We start from the raw sequence: 26,903 nt of genomic DNA, 5'->3' as shown, positions 1-26,903 counted from the left end.
TCTTTATTTTTAAGTGACTAAGATAATGAGTGTTGTTAAAAACCATTTGGGGCCTTTGTGAGAAAGGCTATAGGTTGCAATAAATTCTAAATTCCATAGATGGCTTGAAAAAAAACAAACAACAACAACAACAACAACAACAACAACAAAACTAAAGTAAAGTTTATAACTAGAGATTACACTTATCCTATAAACTTTTTTTTTCAAGTTTTCAAGTGAGAGATTTGGATAGTAATAAACAGAGACAAGTTGTGCAGAGAAGGTAACAGCAAATCCTCTTGTAAGCATGTGGCTTCCAGCTGCTCTCTTCTCTCTGTTTTTTTTTTTTTTTTTTTTTTTTTTTTTTTTTTTTTTTTTTTTTTTTCCCCACAAGGATGCTCTGTGCAGCTGCAGCTCCTGACAGTTTCAGTGTAGCTGGTACCAGCACACAGCCAGCTGCTGCCCACTGTGGCTGGAGGAGACGCTCAGAACAACCCATGTGGTCTGCTCTTCATAGAGGACGTGGATGGTCTCTTGCCCCTTCTACTACTATGCTTTTTGATTTATGGACCATTAAGGATATGAACTGGGGAAGAGGGGTGACTAAACTTGGGTTAAAAACAGAGTGGGAAGGCAATGACCTAAAAAAAATGAGAAACCCCACTCTGCTCAACTCAGATAATGAATTTATCTCTGAAAAACAAGGAATCCTTCAAGTACTATCTTCCTCTGAAAACTGTACTCTGAGTTATGCAAAAGCATAACAAATAATTCTAGCAAACCCAGAAATTAATCTTTTTCACCAAGTTAGCACTTAACTGTTGTATACATTAGAGCAGCTTTCTCAGAACTCTTTTTCATTATGTATTTTTCCCTTTTTATTGTGAAAAAGACTCCAGCTGAAAGCTCTCTCTTTCATTATACATGTGCATGCCCAGAGCAGACTCAGTGTGTACGCTCAGTAACACTGGCATCCTGCAGAAAATTAAGGCTGCACTTGTGTCCTATAATGCACATGGGGGATCAAATGTACACTGTAGAGATCTCAGTATTAGCAAGCTGTAGGTTTTCAATGATTGACTTTTTAGCCACAGTATCAGCCTTTTGACATTTTCATGAGTCCATTCTTTTTAAAGAAATTGAAGAGAAAGAGAATTCAATTATATGTAGAACTGCATGCATCAGCAAAATGAATCTTTAGAACTTTGCACACCTCATCAGCTTGAGCTAAAAGAGTAGCTAGCAGCTATCACAAGCTATACAACTGCATAGCAGGAAGACAAGGCACATATTTTGCCTGTAGGTTTTATGGATACATAGTAATAGAAAAAAAAAAAAAAGAAGGGTAAAACTTTAAAATCTTTTTCAGTCTTCATGCTCTGAGAAGAAGCCCACAATTCTGTGCAACCACTGGAGTCAGTCCTAATTTCATTTATTTTTCCCTCTTATTCCTTTCTAAATCCTACGATCCTTTTCCCTTCTTGTCTTCAAGATGCACCTAATCTTCAGATCTGCCATCCTGCCTCTAAATTTCAATGCTAATCTATTTCCAAACCAGATCTGGTTCCTTAGCTAGAGTTTGCTGCCTGATTCCCAAACTCAAGCTCCATGTTCCACCATACTCAGCTTTCTTGACCACCTCTTAGAGTGTCACCCACCAACACCACATTCAACTCTTTGCTATCTCTCAAACATATTTTAACTCTCAGGGAATTCTTATCCAAATTCAGTATCCTTCATTTGTTCATCAGCTCCTTTTCCCAGCCAATAACACCAAGCTTTTCTTTATTCTTTTTATCTGGACAAGATCTGGTTCTTTCTGAAGAGAGAGAGAGAAGCTCATTTCTCATTCTCAGCCCCTTCTCTGCTCCATATCTCACAGCCCTACATTCCTGCACTGCCAGGCTCCCTTCTCCAAGCTAGCATCAACAGAATAGTCTGTACAAGCTCCTATCTTTGCAATGCATGAACACCACAACCCTCTTCAGAAGTCTTTTAAGGACTTAGTAGATTGAATGTAAGATTTTAAGTTTGCCACAGCCTAGCTTCAGACTTACAGGCATAGGTAAGTCAAGTTGGACTTGTAAGCCATTTTTCTCTCCTGTGTTTTTTTTTGTAGCTTTCTAACACTGAGGGAGTACCTATATCCTGTCCTCAGTACTTGTTATGCTTTTAACCCTTTCTCATCTGCGAGAAATGTATAAAGAGAGTAAATATAAGAATAGAGAAAACTTACAAGATATCGTCAAAGAGCAGGATAATGTTGGCTAAATTGTAGCAGCAGAAGTCTTAAGAAAAGATGCAGTTATACATCTCCTTGTGCAATTATATTCTGCATTTACCTTGTAACAACATTGTCAACATAAAGACATACGTCACCAGAATTCTACAGTGGTATTAACAACTGAGCACATTTACAGTATTCTGAGTGGAAATTAAACACAAAACATCCCTCCCTTGATGTCACATTTAAAGGATTGAGTACAAATAGACAAAGCTACAATGTAGTGTTATAGGGAAGACAAGCTTACCATAGCAACATCAACAGAGAAGTATTGTGCTTTCAAATACAAAATGCACCAAGCAACATTGTGGCCCAGATCATAATACTTTATTGTATTCACCTGCAAATGGGAAATACTTGTCTTTGTAGGCGCAGAAGATATAAAACTCATGGGGCCTTTAAAAAACACTGGCTTGAATTTGTTACTGTTCTGATATTTTCCAGAAGTGAATGGTCTTTATTATATGCTGGAGCTGTGCCATGCAGACACCATGCCTGATTGCTTTAAAGACCCCTAAGACCTGCCATTCTGGGGACTGTGCAGCTCCTATCAAAAAAGATAACTTCACAACTTTCTAAATTTTACCAGAAGGGCTGGCTTCTTCAGATGGCTCAGATGGCTTCACCAGAACACCATGAGCACTCCCACCACTGATAATCTCCTCACTCTCCTCTTAGCTACAGCCAGTCCTCTGCTTGTGAGCATAAAAGCAATCCCCACCTCCCAATGAGCAGTAGATATTCTGCTGTCAAAACCAACAAAAAAGGGATTTACAGAAAACAGAATTGTATCTCCTTTTTGAATGTTAGTTATTTTTAATTCATTCTGCTTTCCATTATCTCTACTAACCTGTTTAAAAATAAAACTAATTTATTTTCCCCTACTGCTTTTGTTATTTCCATTTAATAAAAAATTTGATTCCCTTGCACCCCTCTGTTTCAGATCAAATTAATAAAAACTAAAATTAATACATTTTTAATTCACATCCTTTGAGCCCTAGCAAGATCAAAGATGGTAACAGTACATTGGGAATCTTGAAAAATTTGTCAGTTAGCAGCCTGATAGAAGAAGGAATGTATTCTGATATATATATATATTTGATAACATACAAGTGGATTTATAAATGAGTGAATATAAAAGAGAATTCTGAGAGAGAGATAAAGAGAAGTTGCACAAATATCTTCACCTAATTCAAGACATTGTAAATCATTTAGCTTCACTCTCCACTACACTAAAATGGTGCAATAGTAGTAAAATGTTGTAACAGTGGAATTATTTAACATTTATTATTTAACAGGTCCAACTTTTCCTTGAACACCCACAGGGACGTTGACGCCACCACTTCCCTGGGCAACCTGTTCCAATGTCTGACTGCTCTTTCTGAGAAGAAATCTCTGTCTTACTTAATACCCACTTCCATGAAATGAATGAATATTTTCAAGTGAGACACTTCCCTACTATTAAAAAAAAAAAAAAAAAAAAAGGAAAAAAAAAAAAAAACAGTTTGCAAATTTTCCTGATGAAAATATACAGGATGACAGGCAAGAGTGGTATACCTAAATGTTGGATTTTACTAACATACTTGTAGGTGGAAACTGAACTGATCGCAAATGAATAGGAGCCACAGTGTTTAAATAATTTTGGAACTTTGTTGTCCTCGTATTGAAATGCCAGTCTGCTCTGACATGGCACAGCTAATTCAAAAAGCAATAATGTGATGTTTGTTTGATTTTTCCCCACACAGAACTACCACTGTGTTTTTTTTTTTCTTTTTCTTTTTCTTTTTTTTTTGTCAGTTTAGATACTGTTTGTGAAAATTTGTATTGTCTATGCTTCAATAGGTACAAAATGCTTTGTCTGTAAACTATGTCTAGTGAAAATGGAAATGTCCCTGTTGTAATATATAAGTAAAGAATGCCATGGGTTTGAATCAGCTCTTAAATACACTTTTATCTGTCCTGGGTAATCAAAACCAGAAAATGTATCATTAATAAGCATTTACTGGGGATGGCTAATTTGCTTTGATTTTTCTTTAAAGAAAGCTGTGTTTTAAGATTCAAGCCTGTGTTCTAGAACAATATATAAAAAAATACAAACCAAGATTATTCTGTGGAGCAGCCATCCTTCATAATTTACAAAAGCAAGTGCATTATTTACTTAACCTCAGTATATTTAATAACACATTATAACACCCTCGTTTTGCTTTGGGTGAGTGTTTTTACTTTGAGTTTGACCAGCTCATTGCTAAACACCCTGACTGAAATCTATCATCCTCACACTGGTGTCTTTTTGACCATGAACCCTTTTTAACTTACAGCTGCGAAAAAACATTTACAGTTTGCAATTGCTGATGGGCTTGTTGAGGAACAGGCACTACATAGAATTCGAGGATGATGTTTAATTAACAGACAATGAGTATTAATGTTGAGTAGCAAGTTGAAGCTCTAAAATGAAAAGTTTTTTAAAACAAAACAAAACAAAACAAAACAAACAAACAAAATATAAAGCAAATACTGACAGTCTATTGAAGTAACTGTTCATTCCTTTTTTGAAAAAAAAGGGTTGTAGAAATGATAAAATTCTCAAGATAATAAAGGTTATTAAATATATATATATATTTTTATGTTAAATTGGCAGTATTTTTTGTAACCGCTGATTTACAAGGATTTGTACCAATATAGGTAAAGGCATCTTTACAATATAAAATTTAATTTTTCAAGAATGAAATGGCTTGGGTGAAAAGTCTTTAATACAGGAAGTTTAAGATTGCTAAATACATACGTATATATACAGGACCATGGTAGCATAAACTGGTATATTAATAGTGGGCTCTTTGCACAGGTGCACAAAGAGCAATCTCTGCTTTCATTCGTCCAGGGTATCCTGGTTTTGGTACAGACATTACTTATAATTTTAATTAATTTTAACATATTAGTTATTTATCCTTCTTTATTTTATACATTGAAATATATTTAGTGTTTAATTAACAAATATTTAAATAGACCTGTTCTAAGGTAGTAGTAGGGGAAGGACTTGGTGGTTGTGTATTAATGTGCCAGGGCACTAGGTTCAGTCCCAACCATGGCATTTACTTCCTTACTTTACTTCCTTAATAACCTTAATAAATCCTCTCAGAAACTGAGATAACTCTCTCTCTATTTACCTCAGGTCAAAATCTTTTTAGGTCAAGAGGTGTATCCCATAGAGACAGTGACTCCCAACACATATCGGCCATAGAAACATTATCAGAGGCAACAACAACATACAGCTCTTCCATGACCATACACTGAAATCTGAATAAGTTTTGGAACATTATTTTACTTAGTTTTGGTATAAATGCCTCTTTACCACTTATTAGAGAAAATATATTCAGCTGCATATAGGAACTGTGTTTGGCACTATCTTTTACTCTACAGTAATATTTTCTCTCTCTCTTTTTTTTTTTTTTTTTTTTTTTAATGCATTGAGAAGATTTGTATTCAGCAGTTTTCCAATTTCTAAAAGAAACCATGTGATCAAAAGTGCTTCACATGCAAAAAGAAGCTCCAGTGGAAAATAAAAAATGAACAATATAGACATGAAGTGTTGTACTCTACCTAAGCCTAGCCTAGCTGTTCACAGAAAAAATACTATGTATCCAAAGTGCCTGAGACAACTCCTGTGATTTATTTTTGATCAGTCTGAGAGAAAGCTTATTCAATTTCAATCAAAATTAGAAACAGAAATCTACATAAGCATCACTTTCTCTTGCCTCCTCCTACCAACCCATGAGAAACTTGTGTGTAATATCCTAGAGAGACATATACAAAAAGCTTTTCATAACTGCTATAGATCTAGCAGAAATAGAATTCTGGATTTTGAAACCACATAGTAAATAAGAATGAGGACAATGCAATTAAAAAGGTTAGAGCTGCCTCCACTGTCCACCTCTTTATATGGAATGAAAAGCTGTAGCTTGATTCCAACTCTCAGACTAAAAGGAAGATCAAGAAAGCCCCAATACCAAACTACTCAGGATATTTGGATGTGACACATGAACCGAGTCAGCACTAGTATTGCAATCCAGGAAACACAGCAAAACAGTTAGAAAATGGTATTAACAGATCAATGAAAAAAGAGTTTACTTCCTCTCACCTTTTTCTTCATTTTTACATTTTTGAAAATTGCATGAACTCTCCACGTTTTTGCAAACATTGCTCCAAATGCAGTTGTATATCCCACTGTAAGAATCCATGTTCGGACCTAAAAAAAATACATATATAATAAAAGACAAAGCCATTTTATTTTCAGTAGATAATGTGGATATCATCATTTGAGCCAATTTTTAATTGACAGTTGAAAAATACTCAAAGAACTTAAAAATTTTGACATTTCAAAATTGTCTTATTTATTGCTTTCTCACTTTTCTTCTTCCTCCATCCCCTTTCCAAGTGTAACAAATCTAGAGGCTGAATTCACAATCTCTTCCATATATAACAACACAACTCAGTTACAATATTGTCCTTTTTTTTTTTTTTCCCCACTTTTATTGTGTTCTGTGCAGGCAGAGGAAGGAACCAGTGGAGGAAAACAAGAGACAGAGACTATAAAAACTACCCGGGGAGCTAATATTAACAGCAACGTTTTGAACAGAATGGAACAGAGAAGTAAAGATGTCATTCAGACTAAATAAGAGGAAATTGTACTATGTGTGGTATGTAACACTGAAAGCAGATCCCTAGCATACTGGAAAGATATGAAAAACTGACCTTAAAGTTATTCTGTAGGTAAAAGAGGAAAGACAAAGCAACAAAGCCTAGGTGGGCAAGCCTCAGGGGCAGGACCTGAATCAAAGACAATATATGCAATATGGGTCTAAGATAAAGGAGACGTTGAGCTCACAGGATAAATTGATGGGACCCTAAGGTTGCTACAGATTTGAGATAGACCTATCTAGTTTATAGTGAGTTTCCCAAGGAAATCCAGAAGATTAAACAAACAAGCAAACACACAAAAACAACAACAACAACAACAACAACAACAACAAACTTTCAGAGTTGTAGCAAGCTCTGCAAAGCCTACTCTAGTCCCTTGGAAGTTTCTATTTTCATTGCCCTGGAGGTCTGGCTGTTTAAAAGTTTTTCTGCCCTCAACAGACCTCTTTTCCTTCCCAAAGAAGGACCAGAGACTACAGAGCATAGCAGGTGGAAGATTACGCAAGAGACACAGCAACAAGCTGGAAACATACAACTGAATCTGTGTGCCTGAAAAATCATCAGGAGAATAATCTCTTCCTTCCTCTGGAGACTGCACCTGGGACAGCTGTCACGATGGAGTACAAATGTAAATCAAGAAGTAAGAGTAAAATGTACTGTACAATGCAAATGGAAAAACTGTGGGAGAGACAATGGCCAAAGAGAAGGAAGACAAACCTAAAAAAGGGGAAAGAAAGCCTTGTTTTGTCCATGTTAACCATGCATCCTTGGCCATTTGAGCTGCTATTTTGGTTTAAAAACTCTCTTTTGTTGAAAAAAGGACAGTCAGAAATATTTTTTTATATAATATTTATATATATTAATTGGCAACCAGATTAATTTTACATCTGAGTTCTGGAGAGTTTGAGATTTTCAATTTACTACTTCAGGACCTGCTTGTTGATGACAAACTATGTGCTGCAGGAAGATCTAGAACTTGGGATCTAAGATAAATATTAAGAATAATGTAAATGTTTAACTTCTAAGTACATATCATCTATTTTTGCCTTTCCAGAGATCATCAGCATTTTCATTCTTGTATTAAAAACTGTTTCTTTTGTCCCCCAGATTTTCTGTGGAATAGAAATTCTGATTTCTAGTAAGCATTGGTGATTGGATATCATGACGGAAAAGATGGAAAAGACATGGACCCACTCAAAAATTTTGATAGAGCAATAAGACTCATAAAATAACTACAGTTCCTTAAATAAATAAACAAACCCAATTAATTACATATGGTTGACAATAGTGAATTGGAGAGAGGAAAGTACACATAAAATAAGTGCCTTGGATTTTGGCAAAGAGGTATATATGTGTGTGGACACTCAAAACTGAGATGGCATATATCACCAAACTGATAACACAAAAGAGCATGTCAACCATTGGTGAGATTAAACAGTAATGAAGGAATTACCAACAAAGTTTGGAAACAAAGGAGGAGTATACACATTTATAACAGTGGGAAGAAATAGGATAGTACCAAAGAAACAGTCCTGAGAGACCCGGGGCCAGAAGATGCCTGCATCCAGCAGAAGCAAATGCGTGGGGTGCACTGCACAGGGACACCCATCTCTGATATGCAGATGTGAACTCAGGATGTGCTTCCTCACTGCCATGTGCACTAGCAGTTTGCAGATATGCACACAAAGATAGAGAACACACATCTCCCACAGGATGCATCTGTGGGAACCTGCACTCCCAGAAGAAACGATGTGCTGCAAACCCATATGTCCTGTGAGCTGTTTGCATGTTACTCAGAGGGTAGGTGTCCTGGTTGTGCGGGGATAGATAATTTTCTTCATCGCAGTTGGTAAAGTGCCATGTTTATTTGAAAATGTTGGGATACTAGTAGAAGACTGCTGATATATTTGTATGTATATATTAAAATTTTATAGACATCTAATGTTGTGGTTTATCTGTTATATTGCTGATATTGACTCTGACCATACAGCTCACTGATTGCTGGTTAATCATGCCATTACTAAATCAGTAAACCACAGAATCACAGAATCACAGAATTTTCTAGGTTGGAAGAGACCTCAAGATCATCAAGTCCAACCTCTGACCTAACACTAACAGTCCCCAGTAAACCATATCCCTAAGCTCTACATCTAAACGTCTTTTAAAGACCTCCAGGGATGGTGACTCCACCACTTCCCTGGGCAGCCCGTTCCAGTGTCTAACAACCCTTTCGGTAAAGAAGTTCATCCTAACATCCAACCTAAAACTCCCCTGGCGCAACTTTAGCCCATTCCCCCTCGTCCTGTCACCAGGCACGTGGGAGAATAGACCAACCCCCACCTCGCTACAGCCTCCCTTGAGGTACCTGTAGAGAGCGATAAGGTCACCCCTGAGCCTCCTTTTCTCCAGGCTGAACAAGCTCAGTTCCCTCAGCCGCTCCTCGTAGGACTTGTTCTCCAGGCCCCTCACCAGCTTCGTAGCCCTTCTCTGGACTCGCTCGAGCACCTCCATGTCCTTCTTGTAGCAAGGGGCCCAAAACTGAACACAGTACTCGAGGTGCAGCCTCACCAGAGCCGAGTACAGGGGGACGATCACCTCCCTAGACCTGCTGGCCACACTGTTTCTTATACAGGCCAGGATGCTGTTGGCCTTCTTGGCCACCTGAGCACACTGCTGGCTCATATTCAGCCAACTATCAACCATCACTCCCAGGTCCTTCTCTGCCTGGCAGCTCTCCAACCACTCACCTCCCAGCCTGTAGCTCTGTTTGGGGTTATTGCGCCCCAGGTGCAGGACCCGGCACTTGGCCTTGTTGAACTTCATACAGTTGACCTCAGCCCATCAGTCCAGCCTCTCCAGATCCTCCTGCAGAGCCTTCCTACCCTCGAGCAGATCAACACACGTACCTAACTTGGTGTCATCTGCAAACTTACTGAGGGTGCACTCAATGCCCTCATCCAGATCATCAGTGAAGATATTGAAGAGGACCGGCCCCAGCACCGAGCCCTGGGGGACTCCACTAGTGACCGGCCTCCACCTGGATTTGACTCCATTTACCACGACTCTTTGGGCCCGGCTATCCAGCCAGTTTCTAACCCAACGAAGCGTGCGCCAGTCCAAGCCAAGAGCAGCCAGTTTCTTGAGGAGAATGCTGTGGGAAACGGTGTCAAAAGCCTTGCTGAAGTCAAGGTAGACCACATCCACAGCCTTTCCCTCATCCACCCAGCGCGTCACTTTGTCATAGAAGGAGATCAGGTTCGTCAAGCAGGACCTGCCCTTCATAAACCCATGCTGACTGGGCCTGATCGCCTGCTTGCCCTGCAAGTGCTGTGTGATAACTCTCGAGATAACCTGCTCCATGAGCTTCCCTGGCACTGAGGTCAAACTGACAGGCCTGTAGTTTCCCCGGTCAGTCCTCCGGCCCTTCTTGTAGATGGGCGTCACATTTGCTAGCCGCCAGTACACTGGGACCTCCCCCGATAGCCAGGACTGTTGATAAATTATGGTAAGCGGCTTGGCCAGCACCTCTGCCAGTTCTTTCAGTACCCTTGGGTGGATCCCATCTGGCCCCATCGACTTGTGCACATCCAAGTGCCGTACCAGGTCACCAACCATTTCTTCATGGATAGTGAGGGCCACATCTCTCTCCCCATCCCCTTCCACCAGTTCAGGGTACTGGGTATCCAGAGAACAATTGATATTGCCGTTAAAGACTGAGGCGAAGAAGGCATTAAGCACCTCCACCTTTTCCTCATCTCTTGTAACTAAGTTTCCCCCCGCATCCAGTAAAGGATGGAGATTCTCCTTAGTCCTCCTTTTTGTGTTGATGTATTTATAAAAACATTTTTTGTTATCTTTAACGGCAGTAGCCAGATTGAGCTCCAGATGAGATTTGGCTTTTCTAATTTTGTCCCTGCACAGCCTCGCGATATCCTTATAGTCCTCCCTAGTGGCCTGCCCACTTTTCCAAAGAGTATAAACTGTCTTTTTTCTTCTAAGCTCAAGCCACAATTCTCTGTTCAGCCAGGCTGGTCTCCCCGCCAGCTCGTCTTTGGGCACGTGGGGACAGACCGTTCCTGTGCCATTAAGATTTCCCTCTTGAAGAGCGCCCAGCCTTCCTGGACTCCTCTGCCCTTCAGAACCGCCTCCCAAGGGACTCTACCAACCAGTGTCCTCAGCAGCACAAAGTCAGCCCTCCGAAAGTCCAATACAGTGGTTTTACTGGTCCCCTTCCTGGCCTTGCCAAGAATAGAGAACTCCACCATTTCATGGTCACTCTGCCCAAGACAGCTCCCGACAATCACATCCTCCACCAGTCCTTCTCTGTTTGTGAAGAGAAGGTCTAGCGGGGCGCCACCCCTGGTAGGTTCACTAACCAGCTGTGTCAGGAAGCTATCTTCCATGCTCTCCAGAAACCTCCTAGACTGCTTCCTCTGGGCTGTGTTGTGCTTCCAGGATATGTCAGGGAAGTTGAAGTCCCTCACGAGAACCAGCACTGACGATTTCGCAACTTCTGCCAGCTGCCTGTAGAACTGCTCATCCGTCTCCTCGTCCTGGTTCGGCAGTCTGTAACAGACCCCGACCAGGACACTAGCCTTGTTGGCCCCGCCGATCCTAACCCAAAGGGACTCGACTTTGTCATGCCCAGCCTCGAGTTCTACAACATTGAAACACTCTCTGATATAGAGAGCCACTCCACCACCCCTTCTGTGCTGCCTGCCCCTTCTGAAGAGTTTATAGCCAGTCATTGCAATTGACTGGCAATTGCAATTGCAATTGCAACCAATTCCAGTTATATCCAAGCCACATGAGTTTTGCCACCTAAGGACATTCTTGACTACAGTACTGTAAAAGAAATCTAAAACAAACAAACAAAAATATATGGGAAGAGATATTTAGGTTGGCAATATATTATTTTTAACTTAAATATTTTTTCAGGTCTTTACTCATTATCCATCAACATACATTATGCTAATAACTTCATCAAAGCCACAGTCAGACCAACTTTGAGTGATTTAAAAACACATTTCATATCAACATCTTCTTATTAGCCAGTTACGTCTTTTTTTAACTTCACATCAACTGAGCTGTGATAACCATACTTAGCATTCAGTCTTTTTGCTGCTATTAATAAGTATTCAGCTCTTTTGTGTACAGTTTAGTGATATATTTGGCAAACAGATACATGGTATTTTCATGTCTCTAATAAGATCTGTTTTGTTCTCCCTGAAAGAGTAATTGCCTCTTGGGAATAGTAATAAATTCAATTATGCTCATAATATGTTTCTAACTGGATATTCAGAAAAAAAAAAAAAAAAAAAAAAAAGTGTTATTTTTATCATGTTCAGTTCAGAAGTTTTATGTATTCCTGATCTGAATTATGCAAATTAGAATAATATAACTATTGGCTACATTAGAAATGTTCTGACTTAAAGATATCAGGAAAATTTATCAAAATGAGATCACCATTGCTAAGAATGAGACAATAAGTTTCAGATGAAAATAAATTTTTAATTTTGAAGAAAATGACCCTGAATTTGTCTGCTATAATTCATTAATGCAGACAGAAAAATGAAAAAAATTAGAAAATATCAAAATCCACTGAAATATATATATCGGCCCTAATGTTTTTCTGAATTTAAAAGAAACTAATACACAATGCACATAAGAATCACATTATATATATATAATATATATTATATATTATATTTAATTATATATTATATATAATTATATATTATATTATAATATATAATATATTACATTATATTATATATTATATATAATATTATATATATATATTCTGAAATGTATTATACTTCCAATTGCCACTCACCTGAAAGGACATAACAAAACTGACACCAATAATTGGATAATACGACTCGAGCCTACAATGAATGCCAACACTGTGATGTTATAGAATTAATTGGTAACTCTGTCATGTTGGAACTTTTGTATTATGTAATTATCTATTTGTAATTATGTAATTATGTATTTGAACAGAAGAGAGAGAAAGATCACACTCTCCCCAGACACTCCTCAATAAGCAGGAATTATAACTTGTGCTTTTAATAAATTGATTAATAGGAGCTCCTAGTAATAGCTGGAAAAGCTAAAAATCTTTTACTTGGTAGACAACCCATGTGAACACCACCAAACACTGACAGTGTCTCCACAAGAAAACAGACCATTCTTGTTCATTTTCCAGTCTGTGGCTAAGAAAAACAAACAAAAAAAAAACCAAAAAAAAAACACAAACATGTTGTTTATTTAAAACAACAAAAAATCCACCAATCCACCTCTGTCAAATATAAATATTTAAACAAAATTTGTAAGGTTTAATTAAAGTCACTGCACTTATGAACAAGTAGCCTGCATCTTGTAGGCTAGTATGAACTGTAGTAATTCTTTTCAATTTTCCTTTGCAACAAAAAGTTTCCATTCTAAGATTACTCAGAAGAGGTGTAAGAGGTGTTAAAACACTTTTTTTTTTTTTTAAGTGAAAGTATTCTTCCACAATGTAATAACCATTAATAGCTTTAACACCCTAATATAAAGTTACTTCCATGTGAATTGTATTTCCTCTCAAACTTGAGCTTTCACTGGGTAGCCTATGTTTTGAATGCTACTATTTGATATCTTCACAGAAATCAATGTATCCATGTAAAAACTCCACAAACTTATTTGATGTCGTAACTTGTTTCCTTGGAAAATGTATTGAATTGATGAAATGTATAAAGTTGCACTATTAAAGAAGTTCTATTATTTTCCCATATTCGACCACCACTGCACATATATTCAGAGAATCACACAGTTGTGAACTGAAGAATAAAGGTGCCCATAAATGTGTTGAGCTTATTAAAGCAATAACAAGAATTTCAAATGCAGCTGATTAAGAAAGTGATGTGTTTTATTCCTCTATTAAATTGAAAGAAAAAAAAATAAATTAAAACTGAATGAAATATAGCAACACATTGAACTGCTTATACCACATCTTTCTTTTTGTACTGCAGCTTTAAATTTGCTATATTAATCAAGTTTGCCAATATCATGCAACCAAGAAGATAGGAGTAGAGAAACAGAATGAATAATTTAAATAAACATCAGGAAGAAGAATTTCAATATATGTTGCATAAAAAGCTACAAACACCACCACTTCAGAGAAGCTTTATTAAATAAATAAATAAATAAAAAAGTATTTGAATAGCAAGCCAGCTTGGTTCTTTAAACAACTTCTTCAGTTAGTAAAATGTTTAGCTTTTGTTCCTGCAGAGGAATCACTCAGATTTAAGATTCTTGAAAGCATCATTTATACTACCTAAAGACCATTATTTTAATGGTTTCATTTAAATAAAAAGGTTCATGCATTTCTTTCATAGGACTAGACACTCCTAATACCTTCCAATTTAGTTTATCAAATTCAGTCTGCTTCATTTGGACAATATCAGTAATTAGCGGTTTTACATATGCATAGCGTTGGAAGTTACAGCACCAGCTGGGTCAGGCTGTAACTGAACATTAGTGCTGAGCTGCTTGGTGGCATCTTGGTACTAGATTTAGGAACTTAAAAGTGACAAACAGGAGAATAAACCATACTGTGGGTTTAGCCCTGAAGAGCACAATTATCTTTAAGTAGGCAGTTCTGTTGATTTCTGTGGATTATTCATGGGTTTAAAATTAAGCACCTTCTATTGTTCTTTGCAGACTGGGGACATAAAGGATAATTATGATGAACAAAAGTGTGCCATCTCAACACATTTTCCCTGGGGGCTTGATCTTGCTTCTATTAGCAATGGCAAAATTCTCAGTGTGAGCACAGGCAGGCCCAAAGAATGAGTTCATCCATTTGAATTATACTTTTCTCATTTATCTCAAACATTTTATGACACATGTTTAGGTCTTTTAACTAATTCTTTAGAATTTGTGTGGCACCAGCACAATTCTTACAAAAAGTAAGTGGCAATAACATTAGAGAATCGAATCCTGCTGTTTTCACATAAATTAAGTACAGTGGCTTTTCACATGCTGTGAAATCTCCTGTAGTGATTTCTTAATATATTTCAGACCATTTTTGAGAGTCAATCCAAGGGTAGTGTAAAAGATATTATAATTGCCCACAATTCTATAAAGGGGCTTTAAAATCTAGCTATTGTCCTACTGAAAGAGAGGAAAATGTTCTAAAAATGCTACCTAAATAAATTGCTGGCAAGGTTGTGGTGTATTTGCTTTAGCATATGAATGATTCTGTTTCAGGGATCTATTCAGCTTTGTAAATTTTCCCTCTACATTTTTTCCCCAATAAAATATCATTTACTAAAATAGAAGCTGATCAGGCTCATGTTAAACTCAGTAACAGAATTGCCTTTGAATGTAATAGGAGTGAGATCAGTCTCGGACTGAACGATGGTTAGGACAATTATGAAATTGATTATACAGAAAAGGGAGATTAAAATTAACAGCTAGGCAATTAAGAAGGAAATAAACTAATGAATATACACAAAATGAAAAAGGCCAGACTAAAAATACAAACAAAGGCTATGGTTTCCAAAGACAAAGAAATAGATTAGGGGTCCAAATCGCTTTGCAGTTCAGTATGACCTGAACTTAGTGTCTATCCGTTTATTTTAATTTTTATTTTATTTTTTAATTCCTAGCCAAGATTAAACAATTTGAATAAAAGAATTAGGCAAGTATACATTCCAAAGGGAGGGGTGGGAGGAAATGGAGGGAACCCATAACCTATGGCAATGTCTGAAAAGCATAAAGGAAGGCAATATGGAGTACATCATCAACTACTTAACAAATAGCAAAGCTAGATGTCAGTTAGTAGCCCAGGGTCACATGCAAGTGGCTCTTGCCCATACTACACCAAGGCAGCCATAAATTTGAGGGGCCCTGCCCAACATTTTTAATTTTTGTCAGTTGCCTCATAAAAATGGTAAACAGAGAAACCTCAAAGTGATGAGGGAAGACAAAACAGAAATAAAGAGACAAAAGGTTGATATATCCGTTTCTTCTCCCTGCTTTATCTTTAAAGACCAGCCCCTGCTTCCAGAGCTGCTGTCAGGCAACTATGACTTGCAGAGTTTTAGGGAATTGCCCAGCATACCCCTCACGCTGCAGTTTACCCTCTTCCCTAGTAAACCATTCTACAACACCTCACACCTGACTTCCTCCATGCCCCTTGCTGTAATCTCTGAGATTGTGTTTGATGAGCATGTTTTAGGATGTCTCTCCACTTTCATACCACCTCATAATCCTGACCTTGCACAGACATAGGATTTCCCAAGAAAAAGTGGAACCAATATGGACCATGGAGTTCCACCTCTTCTAGCTGTTTTCTCAGTGGGACATAGATATGACTATGAAAAATCAGTGAAAAAGCATAAAAGCTTGCCTTTCACTTTGCTACATGATACAGAGTCAGATTTCAAGTATTCATCATCCATAATTAAGAACAATATTAGTAGACAAACCCTAAGTGCTTCTGAAGATCTGGATACATTTAAAGGTGAATAGTCATTTTAAAGTACATTTAAAGGTGAATAGTCAAATTTTAAGTACATCTTTCAGAAGATAAGATCTCTAACATCTACTGTTATCATGAATGCACCTGTTCTCAGGACATCTGAATGAGAACAACACAAAGTCCAGACAGTCTCACACTGCAGTGTGAGTTCTCTCTCTCTTTCTGTCTCTCCATCTCACCCCACCTCATTGCTTGGCTCTTTCTTTCTATGCAGAGTCTATTTTCAAATGCCTGCATCACAGCTGAGAGCACCTGACTGAAAAAGCCTGAGAACAACCTGCGACAGATGAAAGCACTGTTGAACACAATAGGCATACAAAAACCTTAATGCACTCTGTTTACTTTGCCTTTTGTTAAGGTAAAACACTGACAAGACTCAGTGAGATCACCAGGAATCACAGGATATCTACCTGGTTTTGTCAATTCAAATAAATTATGTTAATTAATGAGTACAAAACAAAGCATGCTTAATTTTAGTGACAGTGTAATCTGCAACATTTCCATTGTTTTACCTTTGATGGAACACCTTTTCAGAACTCCAGAGTGCAAAAGAGACTGAAAGACAATCAATGTCTCCAGAATAGATATCGTATGAATGGAATGGTACGAATCCTATAGTGGCCTGTTCCAAATAGATCACTTGCTCCTTCCATATCAGTCCTACCACTTGCTCCTTCCCTATCAGAATAGCTCACTGGTGTTTACATGGTCGAACCTCTTGTGCTCCATTTTGTGCCCATTGCCTCTTATTAGCCTTTCATTCCACATCAGATCCAACTTGCAGAGACATCACTAGTCTTAAATGCAAAGCATGAAATCCTCAGTAGATTATATTACAGAAGTCTAAACATTATGATCATATTTAATATTCTCTCTATTTTAAGTATTCCTGTTTAGTATGTCAACTTAAACTCTATTCATAGGATATGTCACTGGCATTGCTAATTTTGAGTCTCTCTCTTCCATATAATGAATGCTTTCAATTATTTTTCCACTTGCTTGCATTTTTCCAGTTGGCATCACATCTTGTTTCACATCTTTACTTCTAACTTCTCTTTTTCTATGATACCATGGTAATTCTGAGATTGAAAACAAAGATAGATCAGATCATCCTCATTCTCTCTCCCTCCCTCATACCTGAAATAGTTTCTAGTTTTGAATATATACGCATGTAATGAACTACTGTATTACTTTTTCTGTACCACCAATGTAGTTGCAATTGACAGTTGTAAGACATCTAACTGTCCCATACTGCACTGCACTGAACACTTTCTGAGAATTCACTGCTTCAGATATTTTTAATTTCATGCAGCTGGAGTTTTACTAAATGACACCTACTCTTTAATTCAGATATGGAATGAAATAATACTATGTTTGTTATTAGAAATCCCTACCATAAGTAATAAATTACTATTTAAATATATTTGATTATTTTCAATAGAAAATTAGCATAACAAGATAAAAATGAGTTATTCTGAAACCAATTACCTACTCTTGCAAACAGTCAACAATACAGAAGTTCAAAAACATATAATACCCCTGTTTAGCAAATCATTTGCCCATATGTTTAAAGTGTTTTGCTGTCTCGTAAATACATTTAACGATTGGTTCTGTATTTCAACAGATTAATTTATATACCACATCCTCCTACAGTCAGTGCCTTGCAGAGTTGATAATGGTGGTACAATTTATCAAAGAAATTCTTTCAATTTTTTATCATGGTTCAGTGTCCTTGGAATATTACAGAATAAAACATATGCCATAGGTAGATGCGCACTGTAGAAAAGTCAGAAAAGACCACAGATTCTAAGCACTTCACTCTTCAAACAATGCTATAAACACTGTGCTATACAGGAAGTTCACACAATAGATCTGGGATGTAATACTTAAAATTTGGAAACCATTTTTCCTGAATTTAGTTGGTAGATTCAGGTGTATTCCACGGGTCTTAGCAGAAAGTTATCAGAAAATTACAGTAAGATAGAATAATCACAGTGACCATATATATTGTATTTAATCTTAAAAAAACTTGCTATTATGTATATGCTGCTGCTCTCATGAGGTCTAATCATTTTTTAAATATGGAAGACAAAGAGGGTGATTACTTGGCTTAGAGAGGGTATAGCACTAATGACTGTTTCAGTTTTGCATGTACTTATAAAAGCTGAATCAAAATTTTAACTTCCCTAAAAAAAAAAAGAATATTAATAATAATAAAAAAAAACTCTGCTTCCATTGATATGGTTTTTCTTCTCTGTGCCTAAAATGTAGTTATCCCAGCTGTGCCCACATCTTTTTGGTTCAATGGCTTTTCATGATCACTCTCTATTGTAGCTGGCTCTTTTAAAGAGTAACAATCTCTCATAAAATGGGAATTTTAAACTAATTTCTAATATGTTTAGAATGTATAATCCAAATCATGCATTACCAGGGAAACGAATGATAAGAGATATTTGTGCCAGCCTGATCCTATAAGAACTGGTATCTGTAAGTAGGCCTTATGAAACCAATAATCTTGCTGCCCATATGGAGAGATGGATGTTCGTTACATGGTGCCAAATGTACACCCTGTACCCAGCACTTAGTGGGAGTTTTTTGGGGGAAAGGAGGAGAGACAGAAGAGTTACAGAACAGAAAAGTCGGTTTGTCTCCCATATTTATGAACTCAACATTAATTTAGTGTTTCCTAGATACAGGGAAAGTACTTAGGCAGGGTGGATGGTGGCTATGGAAAGATGATTTTTTTTTTTTTTTTTAAAAAAAAAAAAAAAAAAAAGAAATCAAGAGAATTGCTCATTGAAAACTATCAGCTATTCCACTGGAAAAATAATAATCAGAGGAGGGAAATTAATTTTAAAGACTTGTTTAATGAGCTGAAGGTTGGAAAAAAAAAGTCTTGATAGGTTGCTTCTGGAGGTTTTCTTGCATCTATCTATGCTGCTAACACTAACAACTGACAGAGCTGGGATTCATGAAATAAATCAGCAGTCATGTACAGGAAATCACAATCAGAAATGCTTCCATACTGGACTGAAAACCAGGAAATCCAAGCCTGGTGTGAAATCTCACAGTCTCTGCTCTGCTCTGTTGATGTAAAATCTCTGTTTAAAGCCTGTGGCAATATTTCTTAATCAAAACTTGGCATTGAGAACACAACATTCTCCCCTACCTCTTTCTCTTGCAGTTCAGTTAGGTAAAGCAGTTATCTTATTCAAGTGCCTGTTCAGACCATTCTCTCTATGACGGACCTCATATAAGATAAGTACCTCTGCTTCTCATTTTCTTTCATTGTATTCTGCAAAACGTGGCTGTTTCAAGAGGAGGGCAGCCTAGTCATACAGTGTCCTACATCTTGGCAATAAGATCAGGAGATTTGAATGTAAGCCCCTCATGGCTGAGTAGACATCAGGATGTATAATTTGCACTTCCTGCCACAAGCTTTTTCTGCAAAGAATGGTGAAAAAAAAACGGGGATTGATATCAATAACTGGCTTCTTAATGTCACTTCTGGTCCATTGGAAACTGGTTCACACAAACAAAAAAGAAAGCATATTTGCTGGATAATGAATACTGGTCCCTATGCATTCACAGAGTTATGTACTTAGCTTGTGAGAGGTGAAGAGGATTTTCCTTTTGAAGTCTTTGAGGAACCTCTTTCTACTAGCTATACAGAGAATTTTTGTTCTAGAAAAATTGAATATTCTATCCCTCTTCTTCCTTTGGCTGCTAAGGTGTAGTTGTCTAAAACACAGACGTATCCTAAGGAAGCTAGGATTTTGCACAACAAATCCTGCATGTTCACATGTACTATTATATCTTGAAGTGTGTCTTAACATGTACTGATGATAACTCCAGTGTTTTGAAATGGTATTACTGAACAAGTCATGATATTACATTTCTATAACAGTTTTAGTCAGTATGGGGATTTCAATTGAAATGTTGGGATTTAACTAAATTGTCTAGCTTTAGGGATGCAACTTTCAGACTTTGATTTTTTCTCTGCAAATAAAAACTTTCTTGATAATTTTCAATATTCAATTTGATTTCAGAATTTCTTACTTTGATTTAACTAGGATATATTCTACATAGATTTATGCTTGTGTGAGTTTCAAGTCTAGCCTGGAAATAGCAGTAGAAGCCTTTGAAGATTCAGTAAAAAAAGACTAAGTAGAAAGGTCTGGGCAAGCACCAGTCATGAAGTATAAAATAATATGGAATCTATAAAGAAAATGTAGCTTCAAATATATTACTAGGTGTAATTCCACGAACATTGCATTTAATACATCTTCGTACGTGTCATTTCAAAACAAGAAGATACATCAACAGTTTCAGTCTGAGGCAAAATCCTAATGCACCTGAAGCTTTCACTAATAATAATAAAGCTTTATGCATGTTTCAGAATTTGGTCCCAGAAAATACCCCAGGAAAGAACTAAGAGAATTAGTTATTAAAAGGAATGAGACATCCAACTAGTGAATTCTTCTGTTTGTACATCTTGCAGAGCTTTCTGCAAGACATTCTTAAAAAAGAATATGTGGAATTACTTACTGTGCAAAGTGTCTCAAATGTCTTTTCAGAGACAAAGGATCCATCAAGACCAAAAAGAAAAATAGATGCATAAGAAAGCATCCCTCCAAGGATAATAAGGTTGTTCATGTAGGGACTGGACATCTTTATTAGTCTATGGACAAAAGGTGATAGAGTATTAAGGAAGAAAGATTACTGAGCAATAGAGCAAATGAGAAGAGTTTTTTTTTTTTTTTTTTTTTTTTTTTTTTGTTCTTTTGTAACCAGGCAAACTCATAAACTTTCTGTGGAACTCCATAAAATATATAAGCATACACACTGTTTTAAAAAGTCTACCATCGGTTTAGGTTTTTGTATGTTTAGTAAAAAGGTGTCCTATTTTACTGATGGATTAAAGGCTAATGTCAATAGCACACAGTCAAACATTAAATTAAAAAAGAAAAAAAATCATACTTTCCAAACAGTATAAAAGAACTTGTCCTAACAGACAGTTTGTTTTATTTTGTATATATAATACAGTAATTCTATCTGAATAGTTCTAAAATATCATCTTTCCACAGTTTAAATATTTTCTTTACATAAATATTAATAATACACTCTACAAAGTTAGTATTTAAATAGAAAACAAATTTAAATAGAAGTAACATGAATGTCTTACTTCTGATTTCTGTTTTTGATATTAAAAAAGAGGAAAGCACTGGCCATTATCATTCCTAAGATGGTGAGGGCTGAAAGGATGCTGTAGAGAGGCAGAGAGATCTTGCGTAGCTCCTCTTGTATAATTGTTTTGTCCTTTGGAGGCTCAAGTCCTAGAATTACAAGATGAAAAAAAAAAAAAAGAAAAAAAAAAAAAAGCTAAATGTAGAATTTGCCAGCCAAATGTAGAATTTGTGTAAGAAAATATGCCTCTCCTTACTACTATATCTAGATTTAGCAACTGTAAACCACATCTATAGCTGCTGAAATTATTGAGTTTGATAGACATATTTTGGTCACATTGATTGACAAGAAGGTTTGCATTTCTGGAGCAGATGAAAAAAAAAATCACAACAAAAACCAAATGCAAAACCCCATAAAATGTATGCTATCTTCTTTTTAAAATGTAAATAACACCAAAATGACTGTAAAGTTTACCACAAGGTTTTGCTTTTCTGAAACAAATGACAGAAACATGAGTAGAAAACAGAGGACTTCATTTCTCAGCATATTTTCATTATCATCAGGGCAAATACAAATGGCCTACCCCACCTGCAACTAACTGAGAGAAAGCTAAAACTGACACAGAGCTGTGGGGATCTGGAGCCTGGCCCTTCTGCAGCCTCACTGGGGTTGACATGGAGGCCGGGACCATGGGCAGGGTGGGAGAGCCCTTGGGGTGGGCAGGGTTGTTAGCGCCCTCGGAGCCCTACAGAAGGGAGCAGTGTGGGAGAAAGAAGAGAGGATTTTATAGGACAGACCCACTCTTCAGTTCTCTGCTAGCATGGATTTGAATGTCTGAAAAAAAAAAAAAAGTTTAAAGCCATATAGCAGATTGACCGTCTGCTAATTAAAGGCCTCTTGGTTTAATGAGAATGATTACTTCCTGACAGCTAAAATGAAGCTCTTCATTCCCTACTTCACACACTCTACCTGCTTACTAAAATGTCCCAATACATGTAGAGAGAAATTTATCCACAGCAGTTATGCTGAAACAATTCTGACAAAGGAAGATCCTTATGCTTTAGTCTTTGTTTTCAACATTTCCATTAAAAAATTCCTTTCACATGGTGATCACACTAAAGTGATCTGTCAAGGGACCATTTGCTGAATTGAAATTAGAAAAAAATACCTCAGATTTTCCCTTTTTCCTCTTCCTACCTCAGAGGTAGGAAGTAACATTTACAAGTTACTTATTTGCATAACCCTTCAAGAAATTAGGCAACAAATAACAAACCAAAAACATAATAAAGCATGTGCCCGAATGAAAGGAACTGATATTAAAGAAAAAATCTCACCCTGCTGCATTAAACAACCAGTGATTCCATAAAATATATTTTACTTGTAGAATGACCACTCAATTTTGTTGCTTTTAATATTGTGAATAACTGTTCTCCTGTGTGTAATTTTATGCAATGGTTTAAACAGAGTTATATTTACTACTCTTCATTTGAAATGCCTCAAGTTACTGTTTTTCATACTGTTTGACAGATGCAGCAGTTGTGTCCTCCACACCATATACATGACTGCCTCCACAAAAAGGCAAGATGAGTACAATGGGAGGGTTCACTGTCACTTGTGTCACACAACTTAAGACAGACATAAGGCAGGCCATGGGTGGAAGGATTGCCAGATGCAGCCAGGCCAAGAAGTAGGAGTCTGGTCCTGAGAAAAGGCTGAACAGTTTTTCACATCCTTTATTGTCCAAAAAGGCATGGAGATATGAATAATAACTGTCTCCTGTTACTTGACTCATCCTGCATATATTTTCTGGAAATTAATAGTATTGAATCAATATTCAACTACATCATCAGTTCTGTTTTCCATCAAAGATAAACAGTTGGGTCCCAAACTTTGGCAACTGGGACAGATTCTGCACTCTTGATTTTCAAAGCCTCATTCTTCATCCATATGTGAGATGTGCATGGAGCCATGCTCTTTTGAGTCCATCAAAGGATACCAGAAGGAAACGTAGAAAGCTTCAGTAAATGGACAAACAGTCATGGGTTAGATCACTACTGTGAAATTCTGGTCACGCCCATGCACACAGGCTACATGCCTGCTGTGGACCTTGGAAGCACTGCTGGGCTGAACACTCTCTAGCCTTGTTTCTCAAATGACATTTTGAAAAAAACAACTAGCCCTGCTATTTTGAAATCACATTTTCCAACTACCTAACAGACACCTCCCAAAGAAAAACAATAATTTCCTTCTCATCTGCAAATACAGCACACGAGCAACCTTCAGGTAGGTGGGAAATGCAGAAGAAATTAGAATATTATTGGTTGGTGGAGATGAAATAGAAGACATCTGTAGCTTGTTGAAATAAGAAAGAACATTGTGTACCCATGTCAATATAAATTTATCCCAGTTATTGGAATGAAAAACAATTATAAAATATCAAAATGTTACAAATTTCTGGTCAGAATTCTCCTAATTTTCTTTTTAAGAAGAGCTCAGTTCCATATCTCTTTATATAATTTCATACCTTTTTGATATTAAAAATCCTAACACAGGTCTCTAAACAGCATGCAGTGTTACAAAATACATACAGGTACCCATGTAATTCCTGTACCTCTTTCCAGTTTCTCATCCTACCTTGAAACCTGATGCTGTTGTTGATTATCTCCAGTGTGTCAGCTACAGCATTATACTCTCCCACCTTCACTTCCTTTCTTTCTGCAGAGAAACAAACAAGAGTGATTGTTTATGGCAGTCCACATGTTCTCAATTATTTAACTGATTTTCCTTTTTTTTTTTTTTTGACAGTGTGTCAAAAGGAAAAGAAATATGCTTGAAGTGCATGGATTATTAAAGCAGAATGACAGACAGCTAACATCATTGAAAAATATTTCTGATTTTTTAAAGAAATGCAAAAGATTTTTAAGAACTCATTTACATAATCAGGAAATTGTTGTTACTGGGCACAGACATTTCCAGCTTAAAGATCACACAGTTACTACTGGCTCATACTGTGTAAGACACTTTGTTGGGAGAACAGACATGACTAAATCATGTGTTCCACTCCCATTTAAACAACTAGGCCATCTTGCTTTAGTGAAGTATTTTATTTGCCAGGGGAGTCATAGATGCAGGCTCCAGCCTGTATGGAGTAGACTGGCTAGGTAATAGATATGGTGGGAATCTAATCTCTTACTCTGACTGGGAATTACCAACTCATCAGTACACTGACTGCAAAACATGCTGTGTTATATAATTAGAACTAACTTACACTTGAGTTACTCTCATCTGCAATTTAGGGATTAACATCATCTATATGACTTTCTTGTACCTAACATATATACAGAAACTTAGTGTGTTCAGCTACTGCCTTGGCCACTGTAGCTGGAACTCTGGTACATATTAGTCCCAGCCTCCTGATGACATCTGGCACTAATTATATTTTTATTTTTTATTTTTTTATTTTGGTTTTACTTAGAAGTGCAGGAAATTCCTAAATTATCATTTTTATAGCCACATTTTTAACTTTTGATCAGAGACAAAAATAAAAAAATCAACAACAACACAGACACATTGGTCACAGTGTTCTTTGTTGAGCTGGTTCAGCAGAGCCAAAAATTTAGTTTCAGGCCTCCATTTCTGGGAATGCACAACCCAATTTGCATGTAAATTCTGAGCTCATGACCCTATTTGTGACACTGATTTGGGGAGCTGATGATCTTGAACTAGATGCCCAATTTGAAAAGACTGTATTTTACCCAACAGCTCCACATTAACCTTTCCTCCTTTCTCACTCAAAGCAATTGTGCACTGTTCAGCTCTGCTGAATGGAGCAGCTAGCTCCATTTTAGTAAATTCTGCAGGCTGATTAATCTAATCTGAGAGTTTACAGCAGGCAAAAGTTTTCCTTACATAAACTACACTACCCTATTGTTAAAATTATTTATGCAGAATTGTACACTGTGCTGCAAATCTGGCAGAGAAGCCTAGGCATTTGCTATATCCAGATCAAAAGCTAGAGTTTACAGTTCTATTAGTTGATTCAATTTTTACATGAATATCACTTATTTGTGAGGTCCTAAGACAAGTTTGACATAAAAGTGTAATATACCGGTTTCCAGCAGAAGCAGTTTCACTAGGCCCATCCACAAAAAAACAAACAAACAAACAAAAAACCATACAAACAAACAAACAAAAAACTCTTCTTTTGCAATCAGCATTACATACTCTTAGGGAGTAAATAAAAGTTGGTGCTTCCTGGCACCAGGCATTTGCTATACCCAGATCAAAAGCTAGAGTCCCAAACAATAATATCTGCACAGTCATCATCTAAATGCTAAAATGATCATTGGTAAATACTGAACCATTTCACTGTCTTCTTTATTGGAAGCATGAGAATTTTAATCTGTAGATTTAAAACATTAAAAAAAAAAAAAAAAAAAAAGAAGAAGAAAAAATAGAGAGAAGAGAGACAAACCCCAGAATGTGTATCTATATGCAATTTGCACATCTGTTGTCACATAGCCCACAGCATCTACTTATACCAAATCGGGAGGAGATGATGGGGAGGAGATGCACACAATGCCATTCCTTTTCAATGTTTACAAATTCTTATGCAGCTTCCTTCACAGATGAAAGCAACACTGAAGACATTCCTACAATGGTAACTGTAACAGTGTAACACACTAGAAATAGACTCAAACTATCTAGTTCAGGTAGTAGGAGCTAGCCCTCATAGGAAGGGGGCTTGGTAAAAGTATTTATTAGGAGAAGTGAAATTCGATAGTGGACTGAGCCTTTCAAGATTAAGAAGACCAAGAAGGTGGAAAATATGCAACATGTTTAGTACCTGTGAAGTACATTAGCAGTGCCTGGTCCCTTATAAATGGAAAAGGACAGTTCATAGAGACCCTGCCAGGTTTTACTGAAGTTAAGAGATGCCATGAAGATATATGATATCTTAAAGTACTTGCATTTGTGAAAAGTAGTCTATGAGGGAAATAAAGCATATTATATTAGCAGAAAGGATATAGTATCAATATCATAATATAATTACATCAGTGCTGAGGGGGAAGACACAGCACAGTCTTTGTGCTCTTTTGTATCCCAAAAGACAACAACTGTTGAGTTATCCATCCTCAAGCACAAGTGTTGACCAGTGACAAAGTCACCTCCATATAGCAATTAAAGGAAGCAGGGAGGCAGCAAAATGGCTCTCTGCTCTCTTGCATA

General features: G+C 36.9%; 1 protein-coding gene across 1 annotated transcript in view; it reads right to left on the bottom strand.

The window, feature by feature from the left end:
* GABBR2 (gamma-aminobutyric acid type B receptor subunit 2) overlaps positions 1-26,903 on the bottom strand; it is a 483,887-nt gene that overhangs the window by 144,610 nt on the left and 312,374 nt on the right. Inside the window, exons 9-12 of the mRNA XM_035318083.1 lie at positions 24,309-24,389; positions 21,673-21,823; positions 21,036-21,168; positions 6,399-6,506 (exon numbers count right to left, since the gene is read on the bottom strand). Coding sequence (XP_035173974.1) covers positions 6,399-6,506; positions 21,036-21,168; positions 21,673-21,823; positions 24,309-24,389 — 473 coding nt within the window. The remainder of the gene's footprint in view (positions 1-6,398; positions 6,507-21,035; positions 21,169-21,672; positions 21,824-24,308; positions 24,390-26,903) is intronic.

The sequence above is a fragment of the Oxyura jamaicensis genome, chromosome 2, assembly GCF_011077185.1.
Source record: "Oxyura jamaicensis isolate SHBP4307 breed ruddy duck chromosome 2, BPBGC_Ojam_1.0, whole genome shotgun sequence".
Classification (NCBI taxonomy): Eukaryota; Metazoa; Chordata; class Aves; order Anseriformes; family Anatidae; genus Oxyura; species Oxyura jamaicensis.
The sequence above is the reverse complement of the archived record's forward strand: the minus strand, read 5'-3'. Positions and strand labels throughout refer to the sequence as shown.